This window comes from Danio aesculapii, chromosome 19, assembly GCF_903798145.1.
Source record: "Danio aesculapii chromosome 19, fDanAes4.1, whole genome shotgun sequence".
NCBI lineage: Eukaryota > Metazoa > Chordata > Actinopteri > Cypriniformes > Danionidae > Danio > Danio aesculapii.
In genome coordinates, this window is record NC_079453.1 from 42,329,503 (window position 1) to 42,355,143 (window position 25,641).

A 25,641-nucleotide genomic window follows, 5' to 3' on the forward strand; every position below is an offset into this window, starting at 1 on the left:
ACAAAAAATCTCTTTAAATTCGAATTTGTTTTTATCAGTGGATAATGAGATAATCATTCTGCGATATTGACACCGTAGCTTCTCAGTGAACTACGGCTGTAGTAAAAGCTGCATGTGAAAACACAGCATACATTTGAAGTTAAAATTATTAGCCCTCCCGTGAACTTTTGTTCTTTTTCAAATATTTTCCAAATTATGTTTAACAGAGCAACGAATTTTTCACAGTATTTCCTATAATACTTTTTCTTCTGGAGAAAGTTATTTGTTTGTTTTATTCATCTGGAATGAAAGCAGTTTTAGATTTTTTTTAAAAACCATTTTAAGGTCAATATTATTAGCCAACTTGAGCATTTTTTTTAGATAGTCTACAGAACAAACCATCGTTATACAGTGATTTGCCTAATTACCCTAACTTACCTAATTAACCTAAGTAAGCCTTTAAATGTCACTTTAAGCTGTACAGAAGTGTCTTGAAAAATATCTAGTCTTGAATAATATCTAAATATTATTTACTGTCATCATGGCAAAGATAAAATAAATAGTTATTAGAAATGCGTTATTAAGACTATTATGTTTAGAAATGTGTTGAAAAAAATCTTCTCTCCGTTAAACAGAAATTGGGAAAAAAAATATACAGGGGGCTAATAATTCAGGGGGGCTAATAATTCTGACTTCAACTGCATATTTTACTCTAAACTCATCTCAAAACTACAATCGAGTGTTTAAATTAAATCTTTCTTTGAGATTATTCCATAGTCGTGTGTTTAATAGTCACGCTGAATCAATGAAAGCAGTTAAATCTTCAGTTTATTCAGCAACCGCTCTTTTCCCAGGGGGATTTTCTGGGCTTCTTTGTGTGTATTTGAACAGAGTTGTGGATTTCCACAAGAACCTCTGGCCTTTGTAGGAAATTTACTACAAATCACTTTGTGCTTCCTTGAGAAGATGTGAATAACAATCACAGCTTTGCTCAATCGTGTTCACTATTTCAATTAAATTAATCACTAAGCCCTAGTCTTTCTAATTGAAAATTGTCAAAAATCATTCATAACTGTTTTTTTTTTTCACATTCAATATTCTAAATTACTTGTCACATGCAGGGTCATACACAGTGTATGCTATGCAGTGAAATGCTTACGCAACCACTTGTGACATTAAAATATTAACAATAATAACAAAAAATAATAACAATAAGAATCTAAAATATAGCTGCAAGCAGCAGTTGCGGGGCCAAGCAATCCAGAGGCACGATTACAAAGCAGTCTAGAGGCCATGAGCAGTAAGCTCTACAGAGAGCACCAGATCAAGTAAAACAATGAGTTCTGAATACATTTGAAGTTCATTTAACTGGAAATGTAAGCATAAACACAAGTATATAAATAGTTTATTGGTGTATAACTCTTGACCAGTATGTGGCGCTGTCACCAAATTTGGATGGTTTGTTCAGTGTGAGAGTAGTAATGACACACCTAAAATCAATATCTTTAAGCATCACAGAGATACAGCCTCACTTGTAGTTTGGCATCATGCCAGCACATTTGTTGGTGTAATAAGCAAAAACCACTACATATAGACATGAATTTAATGACTTTTGGTCAGCATAGTCTGAAGATGATCCGAGTCAAATTTGGTGAAAATCGGATTAACGGTCTAGGAGGAGTTAAAAAAGTAGCATTTCAATTTGCGTAAAAATATCAGGCAGGAAGTTTGTCAAATTATGGAAAATTTGGTATCAATGCGTGCACGACTTTCCAATGAATATATCAAGACCAGTCACATGACAATAAAGCTAATGCAGCAGAAGTTGTTTGCATTTTTTTACATTTCTTTGTAACCTTTGGCCACAAGGTGGCGCTTTCCAGAACATTTTGAGTACTTTCAGGGCATGGAGTTGAAGGTGCATACCAATTTTGGTGACAATACAATAATGCGTTCAGAAAATATGGCATTTTTAGTCAAAATTCAAAATGGCTGATGCCCTAAATGGCAAATATAGGAAAATTGGATATTAATTAACTGTCCCTCTGAACGTAATGAGTAAGCCAGTTTTGTGAATTTTGCCCCAAGGGCTCCCGAGAGATTTGCAAAAATAGCCATTCTTCGTATCTTCTAACTACTACGTGGCGCTGCACCAAAACTGTACAGGCAACCTCATACCATAGCTATCGTAGCACCCAACATGTTTGGTTAAAATAACCCAAAGCGTTGGGGAGATATGGCCTCATGTTCAATTTTACTTATTTTCATACAATAATACGATTGTTATGAAGCGGACAGGAGACAGAGGTAAGGAAACGTTAGGGTGTTTATTAAATGACAACAAGGAGCACATGAAGGATAGCCAGGAGGATCAGGAATGATGTTGGGGTCTTTTCCTCCGTGGCTGGGTAACAGGAATACACGAGGATGGACAGCACACACCAGATACAGCTGACAGAGGATGACACAGACTTGGAAGGACTGGAAGACAGGACGATTCGGGTGGACCAGGAAGACTAGGAGGAATACAAAGAGAACAGGTAAGTAAAGCGTTTGTTTTAGCTGAGGATGACTACGCTGAGTGGTCGCTCAGTTGTCCGCTTTCGTCGAGACGAGCCCGGACAATGAGCGACTGGAGTGCTGTGCTTTTATCTGGTGCTCGTGAATGTGATGCAGCTGTGTGCTCATTAGAAGTCAGGTGATGGTGATCTTCGTGAGTGGGGATCGTGAGAGCCTGACCAATCCGTGACAGTACCCCCCTCCCCAGGGCCCGCTCCTGAGGGCCGACACCTCCGACGCCGTGGTGGTCTCCCTCTGCCTCTAGGCGCTGGGAACTCAGGGTGGCTCTCATGAAACTCCACCATGAGACTAGGATCGAGAATATCAGCTCTGGGAACCCATGTCCTTTCTTCGGGGCCGTACCCTTCCCAGTCCACCAGGTACTCCAACTGGCCACCACGACGTCGGGAACGCAAGATCTCCTTCACTGCGTAGACGGCTCCTTCTTCTAGGAGCAGTGGAGGAGGGGGTTCCTCTTCGTGGTCAGGCTCTGTGGAGGGAAGAACAGGATCGTGATAGGGTTTCAGGAGTGATACGTGGAATGTAGGGTGAATACGGTAGTGAGAGGGTAATTGTAGTTTGTAGGTGACGGGGTTAACCTGTTCCACGATGGTGAAGGGACCAACAAATCGGGGACTTAACTTGCGAGAGGGCAGTCGCATGCGTATGTCCCGGGTGGATAGCCACACCTTTTGTCCGGGTGTGTATCTGGGTTCTTCAGACCTTCTTCTATCGGCGGTTACCTTGCTTCGACGGACTGCCCTCTGCAGATGTTGATGAGCCTCGTCCCAGACTCTCTCGCTCTCCCGGAACCAGTGATCCACTGCGGGGACATCAGATGGTTCGCCATCCCAGGGAAAGAGCGGTGGTTGGAAGCCCAGGACGCACTGGAATGGCGTGAGTCCGGTGGAGGGTTGCCGCAGTGAATTTTGGGCATATTCTGCCCAGCCCAAATACTGGCTCCAGGAGCTCTGGTGACCACTGCAGAAGGTCCTCAGGAACCGTCCCACCTCCTGAATCTTCCTCTCTGTCTGCCCGTTGGTTTGGGGATGATATCCAGAAGAGAGGCTGACGGCCACACCTAGGAGCTTGAAGAAGGCTTTCCATAGACGTGAGATGAACTGTGGACCTCTGTCCGACACAATATCTTCTGGAATACCAAATGACCTGAAGACTTGATTAAAGATATTGTCGGCTGTTTCAAAGGCTGTGGGAAGACCTTTCAGAGGGATTAGTTTGACAAACTTTGAGAATCTATCTACGATGACTAGAATACAGGTATTACCTTCTGACGAGGGGAGGTCAGTGATAAAGTCCACTCCTAGGTGTGACCAGGGACGGTTCGGAATCGGCAAGGGATGGAGCTTTCCAGCGGGTAGATGACGTGGGCTCTTGGATTGGGCACAGTCCTTACAGCCCTGAACATATTGCCTCACATCCCTTGCCATGTTTGGCCACCAGAATCGTTGGGATACTAGCGAGAGAGTATTGTTGATCCCTGGATGTCCAGTGCCTAGCGAGGTATGTAAGGAGTGGATCAGATCTACCCGGTGTTCAGGTGGTATGAACTGCCGATGAGGAGGGCATCCCGGCGGAGCAGGGGCTTCCGGAGTGGCAACGACTGGAGGAGCGTTCCAGGTGATCGGACAAATGGAGATGTGTTCGGGAAGAATCTTCGTTGGGAGTTCTTCATGATCGTGATGCTCGTGTAAACGAGAGAGAGCGTCTGCTCTTAGATTCTTGGGTCCTGGACGATAGGAAATGGAGAAATCAAAACGTGAGAAGAAAAGTGACCATCTGGCTTGACGTGGACATAGTCTCTTGGCCTCTTTGATATATTGGAGGTTTTTGTGATCTGTGATCACCTGGAACGGATGTTTGGCTCCCTCCAACCAGTGACGCCACTCCTCCAAGGCTAGCTTGATTGCTAGAAGCTCCCTGTCTCCTATGCTGTAATTCTGCTCCGCCGGGCTCAACTTCCGAGAGAAATAGGCACAGGGATGCAGTCGGGGCGGTGTATCATGATGTTGGGATAATACTGCCCCGACGCCGGTGGTGGATGCGTCCACTTCCACCACGAAAGGAAGATTTGGGTCAGGATGAGTCAGGAGTGGGGCCCTTGTGAACTCCTTCTTAAGAAGGCGGAAGGCTGCGGCTGCTTCTTTGGTCCACTCCAGTCCTTTGGGTTTACCCTTGAGGAGATTAGTGAGAGGTGATGTAATCCTGCTGTAGTCCTTGATAAACCGTCTATAAAAGTTAGCAAACCCAAGAAACCTCTGGAGCTCCTTAATGGAAGTGGGTTCTGACCAGGATAGAACAGCCTCAATTTTCTTCCCATCCATACGTATACCGGTTTGGTCAATGATGTATCCCAAGAAATGAATCGACTTTCTGGTGGAATGAGCATTTCTCCGCTTTGAGGTAGAGGTGATGTTCTCTCAATGTGTGTAGGACCTCCGCAACGTGTTGGCGATGTTCGGCCTCACTCCGGGAGTAAATGAGGATGTCATCTATGTACACTATTACAAAGTGGTGAAGAAACTCCCGGAGGACTTCATGAATGAAGTTTTGGAATACGGAGGGGGCGTTGACCAGACCGTAAGGCATGACCTCATATTCATAGTGGCCAGTAGGGGTCACGAATGCTGTCTTCCATTGGTCCCCCTCACGTATTCTTATCAGATTATACGCGCTGCGGAGGTCCAATTTAGTGAAGACTTTAGCTTCTCGGAGCTGTTCCAAAGCGGCTGGTACCAGAGGAAGGGGATATCGGTATTTTACTGTACCGTTATTTAGGACCCTGTAGTCGATGCATGGACGCAGCCCTCCGTCCTTCTTGGCCACAAAGAAGAAGCTTGAGGCGGCTGGTGATTTTGAGTGACGTATGTACCCCTGACTCAGAGCCTCCCTTATGTAATCTTCCATTGCCTGATTCTCTGGAAGCGAGAGCGGGTAGATCCTACCTCTTGGCAACTGGGCATCTGGAACTAGGTCGATCGCGCAGTCCCATGGCCGATGCGGCGGTAGCTGGGAAGCTCTCTTGGGGCAGAAGACATCATGAAAGGAGCTGTACTCCTTAGGAATGTGGATAGACTGCTTCTCAGGAGGACTCTCGACCGATGTTTGTAAACAAAGAAATGGGGTTCCGACCTTGAAGAGGGAGATTTGGAAAACAGGTAGGTGTACATCCAGATCCCCATTTCTTTATCTCTCCTGTGCCCCAAGAGATGATGGGATCGTGCTTCACCAGCCACGGGCGCCCTAGAATGATGTCCATATTTGCACCCTCCAGAACCAGAAATTGAATCCTCTCTTGATGTAACAACCCCACTTGAAGAAGGATGTCTTCGCATTGTCGATGGATACGGGTCGAAGATCGAGTGCACTGGGTTATCGGTTGTATCTGGTATATATGCGAGGACGCCTCAGTACGTAGGTGGAGTTGACGACAGAGGGATTGGGAGATGAAGTTCCCTGCTGACCCGGAGTCGATGAGGGCTGTGACAAGGAGAGAAATAGAGGCAGTAGTTATTTGTACGGTGGTAGTAAGTGGTTTACATTGTTCAATATTCGTACTGAATACACTCACTGAAGTCCGAATGGGACGAAGGGGACACTCCATACGGGTGTGTCCACTGACACCGCAGTATAGACACAGACCCCGGGTCAGCCTCCTCTGTCGTTCCGCTGATGTCAGTCTTCCAGACTCTATTATCATGGGTTCTGGTTCTGGAGAGGCTGTTGACTCAGGCGATTGGAGGAGTGCAGACGAGGGGGGTGATGGTGTCCTGTTGATAGGAACGGAGACGATCGGAACATCGGAGAGAATGTTGGATGAATCTCTCCAGACCCATAGTATCATCTAATGTGGCCAGCTGGATTCGGAGAGTGGGTTCCAAGCCGAGCCGGTACGTGGTCAACAACGATCTCTCATTCCATCCACTTGCAGCTGCTAGAGTGCGAAACCGGAGAGCATATTCCTGTGTAGATAGAGTACCTTGCTTTAGATGATACAGCTGCTCTCCAGCGGCTACTTCCCCATCAGAACGTCCAAACACCTCTTTGAAATACTCCGTGAAGGTAGTGATGGAATTCATGACCGGCCCGGCTTGGTTCCAGATCGTCTCAGCCCATTTAAGTGCAGGCCCAGAGAGTAGTGATACGATGTAGGCGATCTTTGACTTATCTGTGGGATATAGAGAAGGTTGCATTTCGAATATGAGGGAACATTGTAACAGAAAACCATTGCACTCCCCCGCTCCGCCTGAGTAGGGCGCTGGTCGGGCCATGGGACTGGAAGGAAGGGCCGAAGAAGAAACTGTGGAGGCGGAAGTGCTCGGTGCTGGTGGTGCGTTGGAAAGTGGAGCTGGTGGCTGTAGAATCCGCTTCAACTGGTCCACCAGCTCTTGAAAGTGATCGGGGGTGCTCATGTTGTCGTCGTTATAGGTCCGGGCTTCTGTTATGAAGCGGACAGGAGACAGAGGTAAGGAAACGTTAGGGTGTTTATTAAATGACAACAAGGAGCACATGAAGGATAGCCAGGAGGATCAGGAATGATGTTGGGGTCTTTTCCTCCGTGGCTGGGTAACAGGAATACACGAGGATGGACAGCACACACCAGATACAGCTGACAGAGGATGACACAGACTTGGAAGGACTGGAAGACAGGACGATTCGGGTGGACCAGGAAGACTAGGAGGAATACAAAGAGAACAGGTAAGTAAAGCGTTTGTTTTAGCTGAGGATGACTACGCTGAGTGGTCGCTCAGTTGTCCGCTTTCGTCGAGACGAGCCCGGACAATGAGCGACTGGAGTGCTGTGCTTTTATCTGGTGCTCGTGAATGTGATGCAGCTGTGTGCTCATTAGAAGTCAGGTGATGGTGATCTTCGTGAGTGGGGATCGTGAGAGCCTGACCAATCCGTGACAACGATATGATACAATAGGATACTATACAATACAATTTAAACTATAAAAATCCAAGTGAGACATTCTCTCTCTTATTTTTATACAAAACTATTTGATACAATACAATATGTACTCTATAAATCCAGGTGAGACATTTTCTCTCTTATTTTAATACAATAACTAATATTATGATACGATATGATACAATAGGATATAATACAATACAAAATGTACTCTAAAAAATCCAGGTAAGACATTTTCTCTCTTATTTTTATACAAAAACTATACAATATGATATGAAATAATACAATATGTACTCTATAAATCCAGGTGAAACGTTTTCTCTCTTATTTTTATACAATAACTTATAATACAACATGACACAATTCGAGATGATAAAATTTGATACGATACGTACTCTATAAATCCAGCTTAGGTATTTTCTCTCTTATTTTTATACAAAAAATAATAATACAATACAATATGATACATTACGAGATGATACGATACAATGTAATATGTTATGATACAATTCACTACAATATGTACTTTATAAATCCATGTGAGACATACTATAGCTGTCATAGCACCCAACAAGTTTGATGAGAATAACTCAAAACATTGGGGAGATATGGCCTCATGTTCAATTTTATCTTTGAACAATTCGTTTGCGTACTATTTCACAACCGTTTCACTAATCAGCTTTCTTTTGATACCTTTTTGTCAATTGGATAAACTGTCTAGGACAAGTTCGAAAAAGTAGGTTTTACAAACTATTAATTTTAGAATTTTTTTTATTTGGTGTCAGTTTGCATTTGCATAAACCACTGAATCAAGTACAAAAAAAGAATTTGCAACTTACGGTTCAAAACTGGTCCATTTGAAAAATGAAATGTCCTCTATCCATGTGCCAAATTTCATAACTTTCCTACGGTTATATGGGCTGCCATTCAAATCACGGTGGAAGAATAATAATAATAGGAACTGGAACAATAACAATAGGTGACTTCTCAATTCTATTGAGAAATAGAAGTTAGAATAGAAAATAAAAGCAAATATAACAAAATATTTAAAGACTTTTGAGTATGTGGCTGTAGAAAAAAAAAGTTTTTCCTATAAGGGTTGGGTTTAGAATACACAATACATGTTGTCAACGACAACGACAACATTTATGAGTCCTCATAAACCACCAAAACAAGTGTATGTGTGTTTGTGTCATTTTTAAGATATGATCAGTAGCATGTATCCTTTCCAGTTTGGGTTTGTGAAGTGTGTGTATTTCCAATGGTCAATAAAATCTCTTTCTCACGCAGTGTGTTCTGCTCTCACCTACAGTATGAATCTTCTGGCCTGGGTTTGATCAGCAGCAGATTGAGGACCACTCTCAGCCGAATCCAGGAGAGCCTAATAGACATGGTGAGTAAAACATGACTCTTTTAATGCACTATTTTTTCCCCCTGCCTCTCTTACTCCAGTGGTTCATCTCCTCTTTTGGTCTCTAATACATAACCATTATAAATCTAAGTGGAAATGGTAGTGTGCATTTATCCGAGTCCCCTAAAGCCTCTCATTGGGCCTGTCATCTTTGCCCCTTCCTACTTTCAGCCGTAGCAGCCACAGGTGAGTTAATCACACTTCCATGGCCCTGCGCTCTTGTAATAAATGTCCTTTAGTTTCCATGGCTGCACCCATTATGGCTCTCTGGGCCAAAGGTTTGATACCCACAATGCACCATAAACCTCTATTTGCAGCACAAATGGCCAGTCATTATATGGGATCCTTTTCCCCCAGATGTCTGAGTGTCAAAGAGCACAACGAGGTACTTATTTGCTGTATTCAATCAGACTTGAGAGTTGTAGTGTTCCGTCTGAGATTGTGGGCTGTTTCTACCTGGTATTAACATGCAATTTCAGTGATTTGATCAGTAATGGTAAGCTGTGTACTACTTATTACCATTTCCATCTGTTCTAGCATGTGTTTAAATGCATTTCTTCTGAGCACTACGTATTATCACTTGTATAGTTGAGCTAGTTTTTTTGAGTATCAGTTTTATGTGAATTTAAATACATTTTGAAGTGTAAATGGGGCCTAAAAAGACCTGTTCATACAAATGGTAACAATAAAGATCACTACATTAGCATCCACATTAATGCACAATACACAGTAAAACAATCATTAATTAAAGGTTTCATCATTTATAATCATGTTTTTTACTGTTTATTTACAGTTATCAATTGTATTATTGGATCTTTATAGCTGCTTTCGACTTTTTACGTTGAAAATTCAACTGTGCAGTTTAACAAAGTGAGTTGTTGACATTTTAGTAGTTTGAAACAATATATTGTAAAATAAATTGTATAGAGATTATTAAGTCCGTTAAATAGCAGAAAAAGTACTGGCAGTATTACTGTTTACTGTAATTTAGAACACCATCCCAAACAATATACACTACCTGCCAAAAATATTGTTGCCGATCTCAGTTGTAAGAGCAACAAATAATAACTGGACGTCTAGTTGATCATTTAAAAAAAAGTGGCAGAAGGTAGATTTTCCTGATGAATCATCTGTTGAACTGCATCTCAATCATCACAAATACAGCAGAAGACCTATTTGAACCCGCATGGACCCAAGATTCTCATAGAATTTAGTCAAGTTTGGTGAAGGAAAAGGCATGGTTTAGGGTAGGGGTGCCCAAACTTTTTCTTACGAGGGGCCAAAAACCAAACTTGATTGAGGCTAGTGGGCCTAAGGTAAATATAGGTGGGGAAGTTTACCATGGGTAATTTCCTAATTTCATTTAATGTTTAAAAATGACTAGAAAATGTTGCTTTATATTAACTAATACAAAACAATCTAATTTAAAACAAATTACACAAGTTTTTGCCTTGATTTGCTTGCCGATGTCTTCTGCATAGTCCTCTGTCCGTCAAGTGACAGTATATACAATTTGAAAATTTGATTCATTTACATTTTATTGAGACATTTTATTTCAGTTTTCTTTTTTTTAAAGCTCAGCAATAAAACAAACAAAAAAGGTTATGTCAAGAAATGATGATCTTTGTATTAAAGGCATTCACCACAACCCTCTACATCATACTCACTCTCCTCTTAGATAGGATGGTGGGCAAAATCAAAAATTAAATGGGCCAACTTTGGCCCACAGGCCTTAGTTTGGGCATCTCTGGTTTAGGGTTAAATTCAGTATGAGGGTGTGTGGTATATCTGCAGAGTGAATGGCAATAGCCTGAGGTATTGAGACATTTATGCAGCCCATTACATTACAGACCAAGGGAGAGGGCAAATTCTTCAGCAGTATCGCGCTCCTTCTCATACTTCAGCCTCCACATCAAAGTTCCTGAAAGCAAAGAAGGTCAAGGTGCCCCAGGATTGGCCAGTCCAGTCATCAGACATAAACATTATTGAGCATGTCTGGAGTAAGATGAAGAAGGAGGCATTGAAGATGAATCCAAATAATCTTGATGATCTCCGGGAGTCCTGCAAGACTTTGTCATTCCAGATGACTTTATTGATAAGTTATTTGAGTCATTGTTGAGATGTATGGTTGCAGTCCTCCAAGCTCAAGGGAGTCATACACAATATTAATTCTTTTTCCACTGCACCATGACTTTATATTCTATACTGGACATTATTTCTGTTAAGTGTCAAGACTTTTGTCACTCAATTAAAAATCAAGACATGATCATGTTTTATTTTGGTTAAATAAGCATAATCTAGAGGCCTTTGCATTTCATATAAGCCACCTCTGATACCAAATGATCAACTAGAAGTCAAGTTATTATTTGTTGTTCCTAAAACTTGGATAGGCGGCAAAACTTTTGTCAGGTAGTGTACAAATAGTTTGGTATGTGTGTATATCACATATGCCAAACTATTAAAAATGTAATTAAAAGTAACTTTTTTCGAACATTTCAGCATTAAAAGTTGTTGGAGGACTGATCAAGGTCCCACAATGCAATTCAAAAGCATAAATAAATAGAAAAGAAAGATTTGCAGATTTGTTTCATCGTTAATTTCTGTATAACCATGTTCTTTTAGTTACTTGGTGCTTTAAATACTTGTGCTTTTTAAAGATGGATTCTGATTGGCTGAAATTAGCGCTCATCAGCTGAAATGTTTGGTTTTGAAATTGAGTATAACTGTTCCTCTTCATCTTTATCATTATAGCTATTGTGCTTTAGTTGGAATAAAAACGTAGTGTTTTTAAAAACTATATCTTTATCATCATAATTTCATCTACTTTTGTGAACAGGTCTTAAACCTACCTAGACAGCATTTTATAGTCACCATAGTGTTCCCAGCCTGAAATTGCAGGCGAGAGATTAAGCTGTCTCCAAAAATGTATTAGGTTTTGGCTGCATTTTGAGGCAGCTTTACAGGTATCTTCTGTGGATAAAGCAATCACACTTTTATGATTAGCTCAGCAAGAACTTTCCATTAAATATAGCAAACAGAGTCAAGGGAGATTGTTTTTTTACTGTTCTTATTTAAAAGTGGGGTTTTGGCGTGGCATGTCAAGCAGTGGCAGCGGTGCCCTGCAGTTTTGATATGCTGTACACTTCACGATGTGCTATTTCTGATGTCATTTTGTGGTCAGGTTATTTTTCACAGAATTGAAGTGTTTTTTTTTTTTTTGCATTTCGTTTTTTATTTTTACGTTGTATGTATTATTTTTGGTGTATGAAATGCCAGTATCAATCAGTATCTTTATTATTATTATGATTATTATTATCAGTATCATTATTATTATTAATATTATTGTTATTATTATCAGTATCTTTATTATTATTATTATTATTATTAATATTATTATCAGTATCTTTATTATTATTATTATTATTATTATTATTATTATTATTATTATTAGGACTATGATTATGATTATTATTATTATTATTATCAGTATTTTTATTATTATTATTATTATTATTATTATTATTATTATTATTATTATTATTATTATTATTATTATCAGTATCTATATTATTATTATTATTATTATCATCAGTATCTTTATTATTATTATTATCAGTATCTTTATTATTATTATTATTATTATTATTATTATTATTATTATTATTATTATTATTATTATTATTATTATTATCAGTATCTTTATTATTATTATTATTATTATTATTATTATTATCTTTATTATTATTATTATTATTATTATTATTATTAATACACACATATATTATTTGAGTTGATTTCATTAAAGATTTAGAGTATTAGTAACTTAAATGGCACCTATGGTGAAAAATATACTTTTCAAGCTGTTTGGACAGACATGTGTGTAGGTATAGTGTATAGACCGTCATATTGGTGATATAAACACACCCAATCATTTTATTTCAATTTAACAACATAAAAACGGTGGACCAATTGGAGCGGTTTTGAGTTGGTATAACTTTGTTTAGTTGCCGCAGTTTTGTTCCGTGCAGAAACATGGTGTTGTGAAGCCTTTACGATTAAATAACCGTGACGAATTAAAACGAACAAAAATATAATAAAATAATTTGTAACTCAATACATTTGAGTTCTGCTTAATATAACTCCATAAAGAGTTACCATAACTCTTTTTATTAAGTCAACGTAACTTTAAAAAAAAAGTTTAAGTTAAACTATAGGGCGGTGCGGTGGCGCAGGGGGTTGCGCTGTTGCCTCACAGCAAGAAAGTCGCTGGTTTGAGCCTCGGCTGGGTCAGTTGGCATTTCTGTATGGAGTTTGCATGTTCTCCCCGTGTTCACATGGGTTATCTCCAGGTGCTCCAGTTTCCCCCACAAGTGCAAAGACATGCGCTATAGGTGAATTGGGTAAGCTCAATTGTCTATAGTGTATGTTTGTGAATGGGGTGTATGGGTGTTTCCCATGGGTTGCAACTGGAAGGGCATCAGTTGTGTAAATTGTGTTGGATAAGTTGACGGTTCATTCCGCTGTGGCAACCCCAGATTAATAAAAGGACTAAGCCATAAAGAAAATGAATGAATGAAGTTAAACTATCTTATTTAATTTAGTGATTTTTACTGTTAGGTATTACAGTGTAAAAAACATATTATATTTGTTATATACAGCATACTATATTTTCCTTAAAATACTTTTATTATGTTAAAAACACTATATTTTAATAAAAGCTCTTATTTTGAACTTTCTATTTACCAGAGAATTCTAAAAATGAAAAAAAAAAATAAAATAAATAAGTTTAAATGTAGGCAACTAGAAAGTACTGTATTGTATGTGTGATGAAAATTCAGCTTTGCTGTTACAGAAATCATTTGCATTTTAATACATATATTATAAGTTTCACTTTAAAAAGTATTGCTGGTATGCTATTGCACAATGTGAGAACAAGGTCCTTATGCTGGCTTTTCTTCCCTTTTGTGCTTTATTCCTGTGTTCATTATCAGCAAATTTGTTTTGCTAGCTGCATGTAAGCTAGCTAGAATCAACTGTGAGCATTTAATGACTCTGGGGAAGAGCAGTTTCTGTTAACAAGGTTGCAGATGGGCTACTAATAAGGCTTCGGTTATCTGGTTCCCTAAACTAATAGGGGGAAAAGCAGCATATTAAAAGAACATTCCACTTATTTGAAAATAGGCTCAATAGTCCCCAAGAGCATCTCGCTCAAAAATTGTAAAAAAGTTTTGATAATTTTCCTGTTAAATGTTCCTATTTTCACTAGTATTCCTTTTTAGCCTCATTGCCTAATGACTACAGCCCCATTGACAATCTCAGCCAATGCATTGATGAAATTAACAGTAGAATGTGCCAAAACTTTCTTCAGTTAAACAAAGAGACCACTGAAGTCATTGCATTTGAGAGCAGGAATGAGGTTCTCAAGTAAATGTGTACCTTGGCTCCAAGGGTCAAACAAAAAATAAGGTCAAGAATCTTGGTGTGACTTTGGAGTCAGATTTGAGTTTCAATAGTCATGTCAAAGCAATAACTAAATCAGCATACTATCATCTCAAAAACATTGCGAGAATTAGATGCTTTGTTTCCAGTGAGGACTTAGAGAAACCTGTTTATCCTTTTATCAGCAGCAGGATGGATTAATGTAATGGACTCCTCGCTGGCCTCCCCAAAAGACAGTTGCAGCTCATCTCAGAGCACATCACACATGTCCTCAGGTCTTTACACTGGCTCCCAGTTACATCCGGAATAGATTTTAAAGTATTTTTACTTGTCCATAAATCACTAAATGGCCAAGGACCTCAAGACATTACAGATATGCTCACTGAATGCAAACCTAACAGATCAGATCTTTAGGATCAAATAAACTTGAAATTCCAAGAGATCAGTCAAAGTAGGGTGAATCAGCCTTCGGCTACTGTGGCCCCTCGCTGCTGGAATCAGCTTCCAGAAATGATCAGATGTGCTCCAACATTAGGCACATTCAAATCAAGACTGAAAACACATCTGTTCAGCTGTGCCTTTACTGAATGAGCACTGTGCTATGTCCCACAGATCGCACTATAATGTCATTCTTTTTCTTTTCATTCCTTTAAACCCCGTTTTAACACATTTTAATCTGTTTTTATCCGTTTTTAATCATATTTATTTCTTTGTTGTTTTTATTTTCTTGTTTCTTTTATTCTTGTTTATGTAAAGCACTTTGGATTACAATTGTGTATGAAATGTGCTAGATAAATAAACTTGCCTTGCCTATTTAATTTTGATAGGAAAAATATCTAAACACTTTTGAATTTTTTTTTAAGCGAGATACTAATGGTCTAATCCGATTCAGTTATTTATGCTAAGCTAAAAGTGCTTCTGGAGATTGATTGAGTGGATTTAAAAATGCTAAAACCCTATTGTTTAACTTTTAGGCACTTGTAAAATGGGCCTATTTCCAAAAAAAAAAGTGGAGTACATCTTTAGGGAAAAGAAAGTGGTTAAAAGAAAGTTAGTAAAAATAAGTGGTTTAAAAGAAGGCAGTCTATGGAGACCCGCTTAGAATGTTATCACTCTATTGATTAGGCGTTATCAGTGGTTATCAGCTGATAGAAATGGGCCAGTAGGGGCCTTCTGCGCCTACTGGTAGGCTCAGAAGGCTGTTATCATCCATCCATATGGTTAATCAGCTATACTAATAGAGAAGACTCCAGATCCAGATCTGTTTTTACATTACTGTGACAGTTGGGTTTAGGGTTGGGGTAGAGGTAGACGTTAATAAAACACAATTTATAGGAAATTTATTTAATAATATAAATAATTCTTGTTAACTTCTGGCTTTAGCCATATGTGACCTTGAGCTGATTAACCATGTGTATGGATGATAACAGAAGCGCAGAAGGCCCATACTCGCCTAAATCTATCAGCTGATAACCACTGATAACGCCCATTCAATTGAGTGATGACATTTGAATCGGCTGCTATTGAGACTTAATTTGTGCATCCTAAAACCACATTAATAATGCCTCTTAGTCGCTGACATTATTATTACTTTGTAAAAACTTTAATAGCTGATGGCTGCTTCTCACTCAGGGCTGTATATGCTAATGAGGGAAAGATCGTCACTAGTGGGTGGGGCTTTCCCCCTCTGATGGCATCTGAAAGGCAGAATGTCAATCAAAGTGTTTCTGCAGTCTGTTTTTATCAAGTGTGATTATAAAAAAATTTAATTAATTCATTTTTACCATTAGACGCTGGTTATATTTACACACTGTTGCCACACAACTTTGTTTAAACCCCTTATAAAAGTGAGTTTTGCATAATAGATCCCCTTTAACTCTCTGAAAGCATTTGTTTTTACCACATATATGATGAGTTCTTCTTTGCCCATCATCACTCTGTTTCAGTAGATATGAGGTAGAATACTACAGATAAGCTTGCACCACTGACAGTGAGACAGTATACTGTATATCCCCGTCAATGATTGGGTCATCAGTGGCGGACAGACCTCCTACATTTCTGCTGTGTTCCCGTGGGCTGTCGGGACATATCAGAGATTAGCTCCCAGACTTTTGGCACCTCTTGCATCACATATCAAGCGACTGCATCAGTTATGCTGGCAGAGCCTCAGGTATCTGAGATAGTGCTGAGAATTGATGGCCTGAAGAGTCTTGAGAGCAATCGTTTATTGGCTGGAGGTACAGGCAGGTTTTTAAGATTATTCTAGCTAGTGATGATTTATTATGGCCGAGCTTTTTATAGACGCTCTGTTTTAATAGTTCTGAATATTTGTAACATTTGTTAAATGGTAAGAAGTCGTGTTGGAGGATGGACAGCAATGAAGTTCTGAGAGACTGATGGAAATAATGGCAATTTGCTTAACGTAACGTATCTATGAAATGCTGAGGCTTGTAGGTTGCTTCTTATTAGACAAATATGTCAAAATATGCGCAAAATATTGATATCTTAGGAACGTCAAAATAATGCTATTAATTGATTACACTTTATTTTGATAGTCCATTTGAGTATTGGTGACTGACTGCCTAATATCTGTTGATATTGGTCCTTCAACAGACATTTAACTGACTATAAGAAACTTTGCAAGTACATGTCAACTTACACTTACCCCACCCCCAACCTAACAGTCTACTTAAAATCTAATGAGAATTAGTTGGCATGCAGATTCAATGTAACTTAAGTTCAACAAACACACCATCAAAATAATGACCAAATAATTCTTTGTTGGTTTAACCTGTAAAGTACAATTGGAGTGGTGTTCATAACAGCTTGACATGCTTGGAGACTTCATTAGTTAGTTTAATAGTTCAAACATGAACATTTTCACATTAATCTGACCTATTACATGCTGAAATATCTGTTGAAAAATCTTCAACTAGGGCTATTGTACATTAACACTGTGCCAAAATGCTCTAATGGTTAACATTAGTTAATTTAAACTAAATTCACAATGAAAACAAAAACATTTATGAACCGTAGGTGATGTTCATTTCTTAGATGATACCTAAAAACACAATCAATTCCTATTCGACATTGATTGTAATCATTTCATTTAATGTAGTTAGTAATTAAAAATAATTAATTATTTAAAATAATTAATAATAATTATGTTGTATTTAAAAATAACTAATTAATCTGTGGAAAGTGAAAACGAGCATTATGACTGTCCTTCTTGGTCGAGTTACAAGTCTCCGCTGCCAGATGGGATGCGTTCAAGCCATAGCGATCTGTGTAGACTTGTCTCATAAACCGAGGTCTTTGCTGGGGTCCGTTCTGAGGGCTAGTCTCCATGGTGTCTTGGATGAAGGGATGTGTTTTGGTCCACCATCTGGTCTGGATATGGACCCAGTCCAATCATTGGTGCCAGCAGCGAAAATCTTGGGTGGTGGACAATGTGAAACATGTATTGTTCTCTGATGAGTCCACCTTTACTGTCTTTTTCACTTCTGGGAGAGTTACGGTGTGGAGAAGCCCCAAAAAAGCGTACCACCCAGATGCTAAATGTTTTCTTCCATCAGCATCACGTAGTGACCTAGTCACTATTCTGCAAGAAGAATGGCTCAAGATCCCTCTGGCTGTTGTGCAGGACTTATATATGTCTTTCCCAAGACGAATTGATATTGTACTTCATACTGATGAATTATTGTGGTCTAAAACCATATTTCAATTCCTCTTAATGTGGGCTAATAATCCCTCACGGAATTTGCAGTGTAAAATTGTGTTTGTGTATGCTTATGCGTATAAGAGATGGGAGAAAGCACAAACCTGCAACAGAGTGTTGAGAGAGGAATGTTTCACAATATATACTGTGTTGTATTCTGCTGCCTGTGATGACCCCTGTGCACTGTTTCTATAGGGCCTACACATTGGCACATGCACACAGGTCAGAGAAGTCCAGTCTTCCTTTATATATGTCATTGGTGACCTTGCTGCACTTGACTTATTGTTCAGCGATGGTTTGAAGTGTTCAAGATGTTGCTCCGACTCCAAATTGGAGCCAGATTGGGATTTGATGAACCTTGCAGCCTACAGGACGTGATGGTACAATTCTGTCATCATTTACCCACCCTTGACTTGTTCCCAACAAGTTTTTTATTTCTGTTGAACACAAAAGAAGATATTTTAAAGAATATTGGAAATCTCTAGACTGCAGCTCTGCACAAGAAGTTGGAGAAATGGTCGTGGCCACCTGAGCTTGGTTTCTCTCGAGGGTTTTTTTCCCTTCACTTTCGTCAATTGGTGAAGCTTGTTCCTCACTGCTGTCGCACACTGAACTGAACTAAACTGAACTTCAACTCTGAATACTGGACTGACACAGTTTCTATTTCAATTTACTAGAACATCTATGTTAAGCCGCTTTGACACAGTCTACATTGTAAAAGCGCTATAGAAATAATCTTGAATTTAATTGAAATTGGTAACATTGACTTCTTTAGTATTTGTTTTTTCTACTATGGATTACAATGTTTGCGGCTTCCAACATTTTTGTTTACAAGATATAGTAGCCTATATCTTATTTTGCATTCAATAGGGAAACCCAACCATCAGTTGCTCCAAGCATGTATGAAAACATCAGCTGGAAGAATTCTGAAGGAGGTTTTTATCCATTAAATGAAAGTTAAAGATGTCCAAAACAACACCGGTGTTACCATCGACTTGCATGGGATCACCATATAAAGAAATGTTTTAAATATTTGTATTTGTTTCACAGAAGAAAGTGAAATTTGGAACAACAGGGGTGAGAAAATAATCACCATTTCCAGGAGTTCCAGGAATCATTTGCTGCGTTCAGAAGTGTATACTTCCCTACTATATAGTATGTGAAAAACAGTACATGAGTCGAGTATTATATCTGAATCCATAGCATTCGAAAAACAGTAGATGAAATGTACCCGAATTACTTACTTCTGTTGAGCACATCAGATGGAGTATCCCATGATGCCATGCAGTGTAATTCATAGATGGGAGTGAGCCAATGTAATGGACATGAAATTCCATTCATACTGCTCACATTCATACTATATAGACCATAGATGTCAAACTCAATTCCTGGAGGGCCGCAGCCCCGCACAGTTTAGGTCCAACCCTAATTAAACACAGTTGATCAAACTAATTAAGTCTTTAGCAAATCGCATACTATATGCACTATTCTACGCCATTCGGAAGTGTAAGTAGTGCGTTCACACTGAAAACTCTAAAAATATTAAGTACATTTTAGTTACCTGGATGATGAACTCATTCAGCGGTAAAATGAAGTGTGGAATGATGGACACTTCACACACTCAATGACCGCAGCTTTGCTCACGTAATGGAAGGGGCGGAGCTATCGGGTGCACATGTTGTATAACCTTATTTATTTTGGATTGTGAAAGCAAAATTCTCCCACGAGAGTGGTTATAGCGCCTCCCGATGGTGAATGCGGTTATACTCATGGCAGGTATTATTTGATAGTTTGGTCATTAAATTTCACTGATTTGGCAACCGCCAAACGTCGTCAGGGAAACGACACTACATACATACACCGGGTTGATGACGACACTACATACATGCACTATGCTGTTGAGTGTGTAAGTGCATAAGTATATAGTGCATGAGAACATAGTGTATGGTGTGCCATTTGAGATGCAGCTTTTCAGTCTTGTCTGAAACCTACAGGTATGTGTTAAAGCAGGGCTGGAACTGAACTGTGCAGGGCTGCGGCCCTTGAGGAATTGAATTTGACATCACTGAAATAGACTATGAGACTATAACTTGCCATATTACATACTTTTGTAACAGTCGTGAAGTCGAAAGTACTGTAATGCCTATAAATGAGTAGTAGGCAATTTCGGATGCAACCATAATGTTTACAAGCTGTCTTTTTCTACTAATATTTCGTTGTGCTGAACAATTATTGTTTTATCACGTAAAGCCTTTGTTTGGCACTGTAATATTTCACAATTATCCTAAATAAGGTCTTTACCTTCAGTATAAACTCTTTTGAGCAATCAATACCACAGCTGGATTTGGCATTTACAGATCTGTTAGCGCCACAGTTTGAGAAAAATACCTAGTGTTACTTAAAAATTGACTTAATGAATGACTTAATACCTGAGAACTTTAAAACTTGAAGAAGTAAAGCACAGCGTAGAAGAATGTGATTTCTATACGTGCTGTTACTGAGGGGGTATTTCCCATGAGTGCGTACACCTGTGGTCTGCTTTCCCGTGCAGATATAACGATCTCATTCTGCGGCTGCGGCTGAATTAAAAGCTCTTTAAACATTATCACCTCTTTTTGCTAGACCCAGACCTCCTGTGAGACCCAATTTCGTCTTTTCATGGAGAGCTCAGATAAAGAGCGAAATGTTTAGAGGGAAAAGCCTTCAGGCTCCACCCCCACATGCACTGTGCTATTTTTGCATGGCTCGATAAATCATTTATTACCCGACATGCACTCTCTGCCTTGTGAAAAGTTTAGCTTCTTGCATAATTGGAAGACAGTGAGCTTTCGGTCACACTTTACAATAGGGTTTCATTAATTAATGTTAGTTAATGTATTTACTAACATGAACTTATAATGAGCAGTACTTGTACAGCATTTATTAATCATAGTTCAGCATTTACTAATGTATTACTGAAATCCAAATGCATGCTTGATAACATTAGTTAATGACATGAATTAACAATGAACAACTTTATTTCTATTAACTAGGATTAGCAAAGATGAATAAATACTGTAAATATGTGAACTAATGCAAAATTATTGTATTATTTTACTTATTTTTTTTACTATATGCAGATTATTTCTATAAAGTATGTTAGACAAATCTACACTTACCGGCCACTTTATTAGGTACACCTTTCCAACTTCTCGTAAATGCAAATATTTTATCAGCCAATCGCATGGCAACAACTCAATGCGTTTAGGCATGTAGACATGGTCAAAACGATCTGCTGAAGTTCAAACTGAGCATCAGAATGGGGAAGAAAGGTGATTTAAGTGACTTTGAACGTGGCATGGTTGTTGGTGCCAGACGTGCTGGAATGAGTATTTAGAAACTGCTGATCTACTGGGATTTTCACGCACAACCATCTCTAGGGTTTACAGAGAATGGTCGGGAAAAGAGGAAATATCCAGTGAGCGGCAGTTCTGTGGGTGCAAATGCCTTGTTGATGCCAGAGGTCAGAGGAGAATGGCCAGACTGGTTCCAGCTGATAGAAAGGCAACAGTAACTCAAATAACCACTCATTACAACCGAGGTATTCAGAAGAGCATCTCTGAATGCACAACACATGCAACCTTGAGGCGGATGGGGCTACAGTACAAGAGGATCACACCGGGTGCCACTCCTGTCAGCTAAGAACAGGAAACTGAGGCTATAATTCACACAGACTCACCAAAATTGGACAATAGAAGATTGAAAAAATGTTGCCCATCCCTTGTCCATCCCTTTATGACCACAGTGTACCCATCTTCTGATGGCTACTTTCAGCAGGACAATGCGCCATTTCATAAAGCTCGAATTATCTCAGACTGGTTTCTTGAACATAACAAAGAGTTCACTGGACTCAAATGGCCACAACAGTCACCAGAATAGAGCAACTGCGTGAAGCTATCATGTCAATATGGACCAAAATCTCTGAGGAATATTTCCAGTACCTTGTTGAATCTATGCCACGAAGGATTAAGGCACGTCTGAAGGCAAAAGGGGGTCCAACCCGGTACTAGTAAGGTGTACCTAATAAAATGGCCAGTGATTGTGGGTTACTTCATGGATCATTTCGGAAAACAGAGCTTTGTTGTTAATTTTGTCATAGGTATGTTTCTGAACACTTGACACATTTCATGCCACACACATGAACAATATTTACCCATGATTGCTGCTTGCTGTTAATGGCATTCTGTCCATTGGAGAAATCAAGGGGAATCCATGATCTCTGGGCTTGAAGTTTATTGCAGCCATCTCAAGAGGCTTGTTTCACTCAAAGCCAAATATCTTCTTTTTTTTACATCAGCTCTTCTCATTTCAGTCCTTTACACATCTGCCAGCGTTAGATTCTTTCATCCCCGTGACAAGCTTTTTCTGGTTTGGTTGAGAAAATGAAAGAACGTGCAGGAATAAAGCACAGAGCTCATGTGCACACGTCCATCTATAAATAACCCTACATGCATAACCCATCTGTCATATCTAGCTACTGTTTTATCTGTCATTCTGTCTGTTTTTTTGGTTTTATCTGTTTTTCAATCTTCAGTATCTTTCTATAGTTTTGTCATTTTATATACAGTTTTTACTTATTGTTCGGCGTATATTATTCTATCATTCTACCCAGTGTTTTGGGTAACACATTACAAGTAACACGAGCTACATAATAATATTACTTTTCTAAGTAACAAGTAATGCATTACTTAAAACTGAGTAATAATATTTTAATTACTTTTTAAAATGTGATGTGATTTGCTTTTTATTTTAGTAAGTTAGCTTTTAAAATAAATTGCTGAGTTAAAATTAACGTAGTCACATTGAATCACGCACTCATTAAATCACGCACTCACATTGAATCATGCTCTGTAATGCTGTGTTCACACCAGACGCGGAAGACCCGTCAAGCGCGAGTGATTTACATGTTAAGTCAATGCAAAGACGCGAATAGACATCCTGCGGCACGATACGCGTGAATGGTGCGGCGCGAATGGATCGTTTTGTGCATTCGACGCGCTTAACGCGTAAATCGCACGAAACGCTCAAGCTTGCTCTTTTGGGGACATGATTATGACGTAGCGCATGTTGTTGGTGTCCTGGGGGAAAATCCTCCTGCCTACACGACAACAGTTCATCAAACTGGGCGTGGCTCAGTCAGAAGCACCGCTGATAGCCTCCATCATCCAGGTTAAGTTTCTGGAGGAGTTTGTCAGCTCACAGTGCTGGGTGCACCTCTGAAAGGATCTAGTGGACTCAGACACGGCTCCAAACAAAGCAATGCTGTTTTTCAGCCTTCATAAAGCACGTAAACACAGTTATTCTCTCAATAAAATCCATGTTAGCCATTTATCTATGAAGCTACAGTCACCTGGCAGACAGAAGCCCTGCCCATGACGCGAATCCGCATCTGTTCGGAGGTGAATTTGACATGCGGATGAAGCGGATTTTGATATGCAAATGAAGCAGATTTTGACGCGCGAATGAAGCGGATTTTGATGTGCGAATGAAGCGAATAAACTATACACGCATCTATTAACGCACGAATAGTGTGATTTATACGCGCGTTCCGCTTCTGGTCTGAACACGAGTTGACCATGATGACGGGGTTCAAGTCCGGCAAAGAACGGTTCCAGAAAACAGGTAAAAGAAAAACAAAAGGCAAAAAATAAAACAAGTAAATAACAGCGTGAGAACGTGGTCAGATCTGAAAACGTGGTAAAAATCAGGCGGGCGCAAGGGCTTTTCTTTTTTTTTGGTTTGCTGTTGAAAACACTATTGGTTAGGTATGCGTGGGGTCATCGGTGAGTCACTCAGTCGACAGCGGCCTCTGGTGGATCTATATGAGAACAGCATATGAGTGCGAATGGCACTCCTGAGAGAAATTTGAGATCTGAAAAAGCGTACACAGCGGCCTCTGGTGGATTTGCAAAAACCAAAACTGCAAAAAATCATAACTCGCTGGAAGTAGTAGGTCATCCGGGTACTTCTCGCATACTATTTTTTATATTTCTGTGAATTCTGACATTTTACTCAGCTCGCATACTGTTTTTAGCGTACTATATTATTATGGCAGTATGCGATTTCAGACACAGCCTTTGTGTTCAAAGCCAAAAAAAGTTATTGTCTTTTACCCAGACATTTAAAAAGAATCACCTTTGAAATTTAATAACATCTGTCTCCTAATTGTTTTTTTTTTAATCAAACAAAAACATCTTAAGGAAATAAAAATTTAATCAAACAAAATGTCTCGACGAACTTTGCTGCAATGATATTATGCTGCCCTGTTACCTAGCTACCCAACAGGGGACTATTTTTAGGTGCGGCATAATATCATCGTGCCTTCTGCAGCCATGGTACGGCAGAAAATTTCCTTGATTAACACGCTAGTTCATAGCCATATGCGCCTGGAAAATATCAACTTTTCATATTCTGTTGGTCTTAGTACATGAAGTAACTACAGAGGAGCCAAGCAAACAGGACAATTAATTTTTTGACATTTTTGAGTGAGATGCTAATGGTCTAATCTGATTCAATGATTTATGCTAAGCTAAACGGGCATCAGTCAGACCCAGAGATTATCTGAATGGATTCAAAATGGTCACTTTTGTACTCTAGGGGACTTGTAAGTCTTTAATTTAATGCCTGATATTAGTGTAAGGTCTTCTAACATGGTTTTTGTTTACTTTATAGGGACTTCCTTGAAATTGTAAGCTATTATTTCCGGAAACCTGTAGTTGAGCTCGATTTAGTGACAAGCAGAACCTGGGATGAAGAGTGTGTATTTAGCTGCCTTTCTGCACGTAGATGCTTGAATGTGTGTTTGTGCGTATGTGTGTGTCCACTGGGCAGTGCTGAAGGCTTGCGCTTCAGATCTGATAGTGAGTTTCTCCCTCAGGCCAGCTGTGTTTCTCTGATTATCTCTCTTCAGCGATGCCATCCATTCCCTCAGTCCGCTTTTCTTCAAAGCACTCGGTAAACACAGCTTTTATAGCAAACGCACAAAAGCTTATGTTTGTGTAATTGATTCAGGTGTTTGAGCATCTGTTTGTGGGTGTTACCACATCAACAAAACCCCCGTGCACATTTCTGTTCAGCAATATTGTACTGTTTTTAGCATGGAACAAAGGTTTTATTTGAATCCTTGCCATGTTTTTTTGTTATTCTCAGTAAGATCAATTTCACTCTTTTCTATGTTTTACTTGAACTCCAGCCATAAATCCTCCTACAAAGATCAATTTCAGCTTTGGTTGTACAGATCGATCAGTGCATGCATGCATTTGTGCTTCTCTTTTGAAAAAAAAAAGGGTGTCTGCAAGGTCTTAAAACATATTAAAAATAATTTTAGAGAAATTGAAGGCCCTTAAAAAGTATAAAAAGTCTTAAAGTCCACATGAACCGGAAACTGCAACTGTTTTTTTTTCTTTATTGTGACACAGTTGCTAGAGAAACAGAATATTAAATAAGAAAACAGTGGCCGTAACTTGCTTTTTCTACTGTGAGTTGATTGCATGTAGTAAAGTAGGCACTTCATTCAGAAATGTTGGGAAATGGGTTTTAAAAGAGTTTTTACAGCCTAACGGACTCC

General features: G+C 39.2%; 1 protein-coding gene across 1 annotated transcript in view; it reads left to right on the plus strand.

Annotated features, from left to right (window-relative positions):
- LOC130246323 (syndetin-like) overlaps positions 1-25,641 on the plus strand; it is a 382,903-nt gene that overhangs the window by 193,557 nt on the left and 163,705 nt on the right. Inside the window, exon 21 of the mRNA XM_056479201.1 lies at positions 8,780-8,860. Coding sequence (XP_056335176.1) covers positions 8,780-8,860 — 81 coding nt within the window. The remainder of the gene's footprint in view (positions 1-8,779; positions 8,861-25,641) is intronic.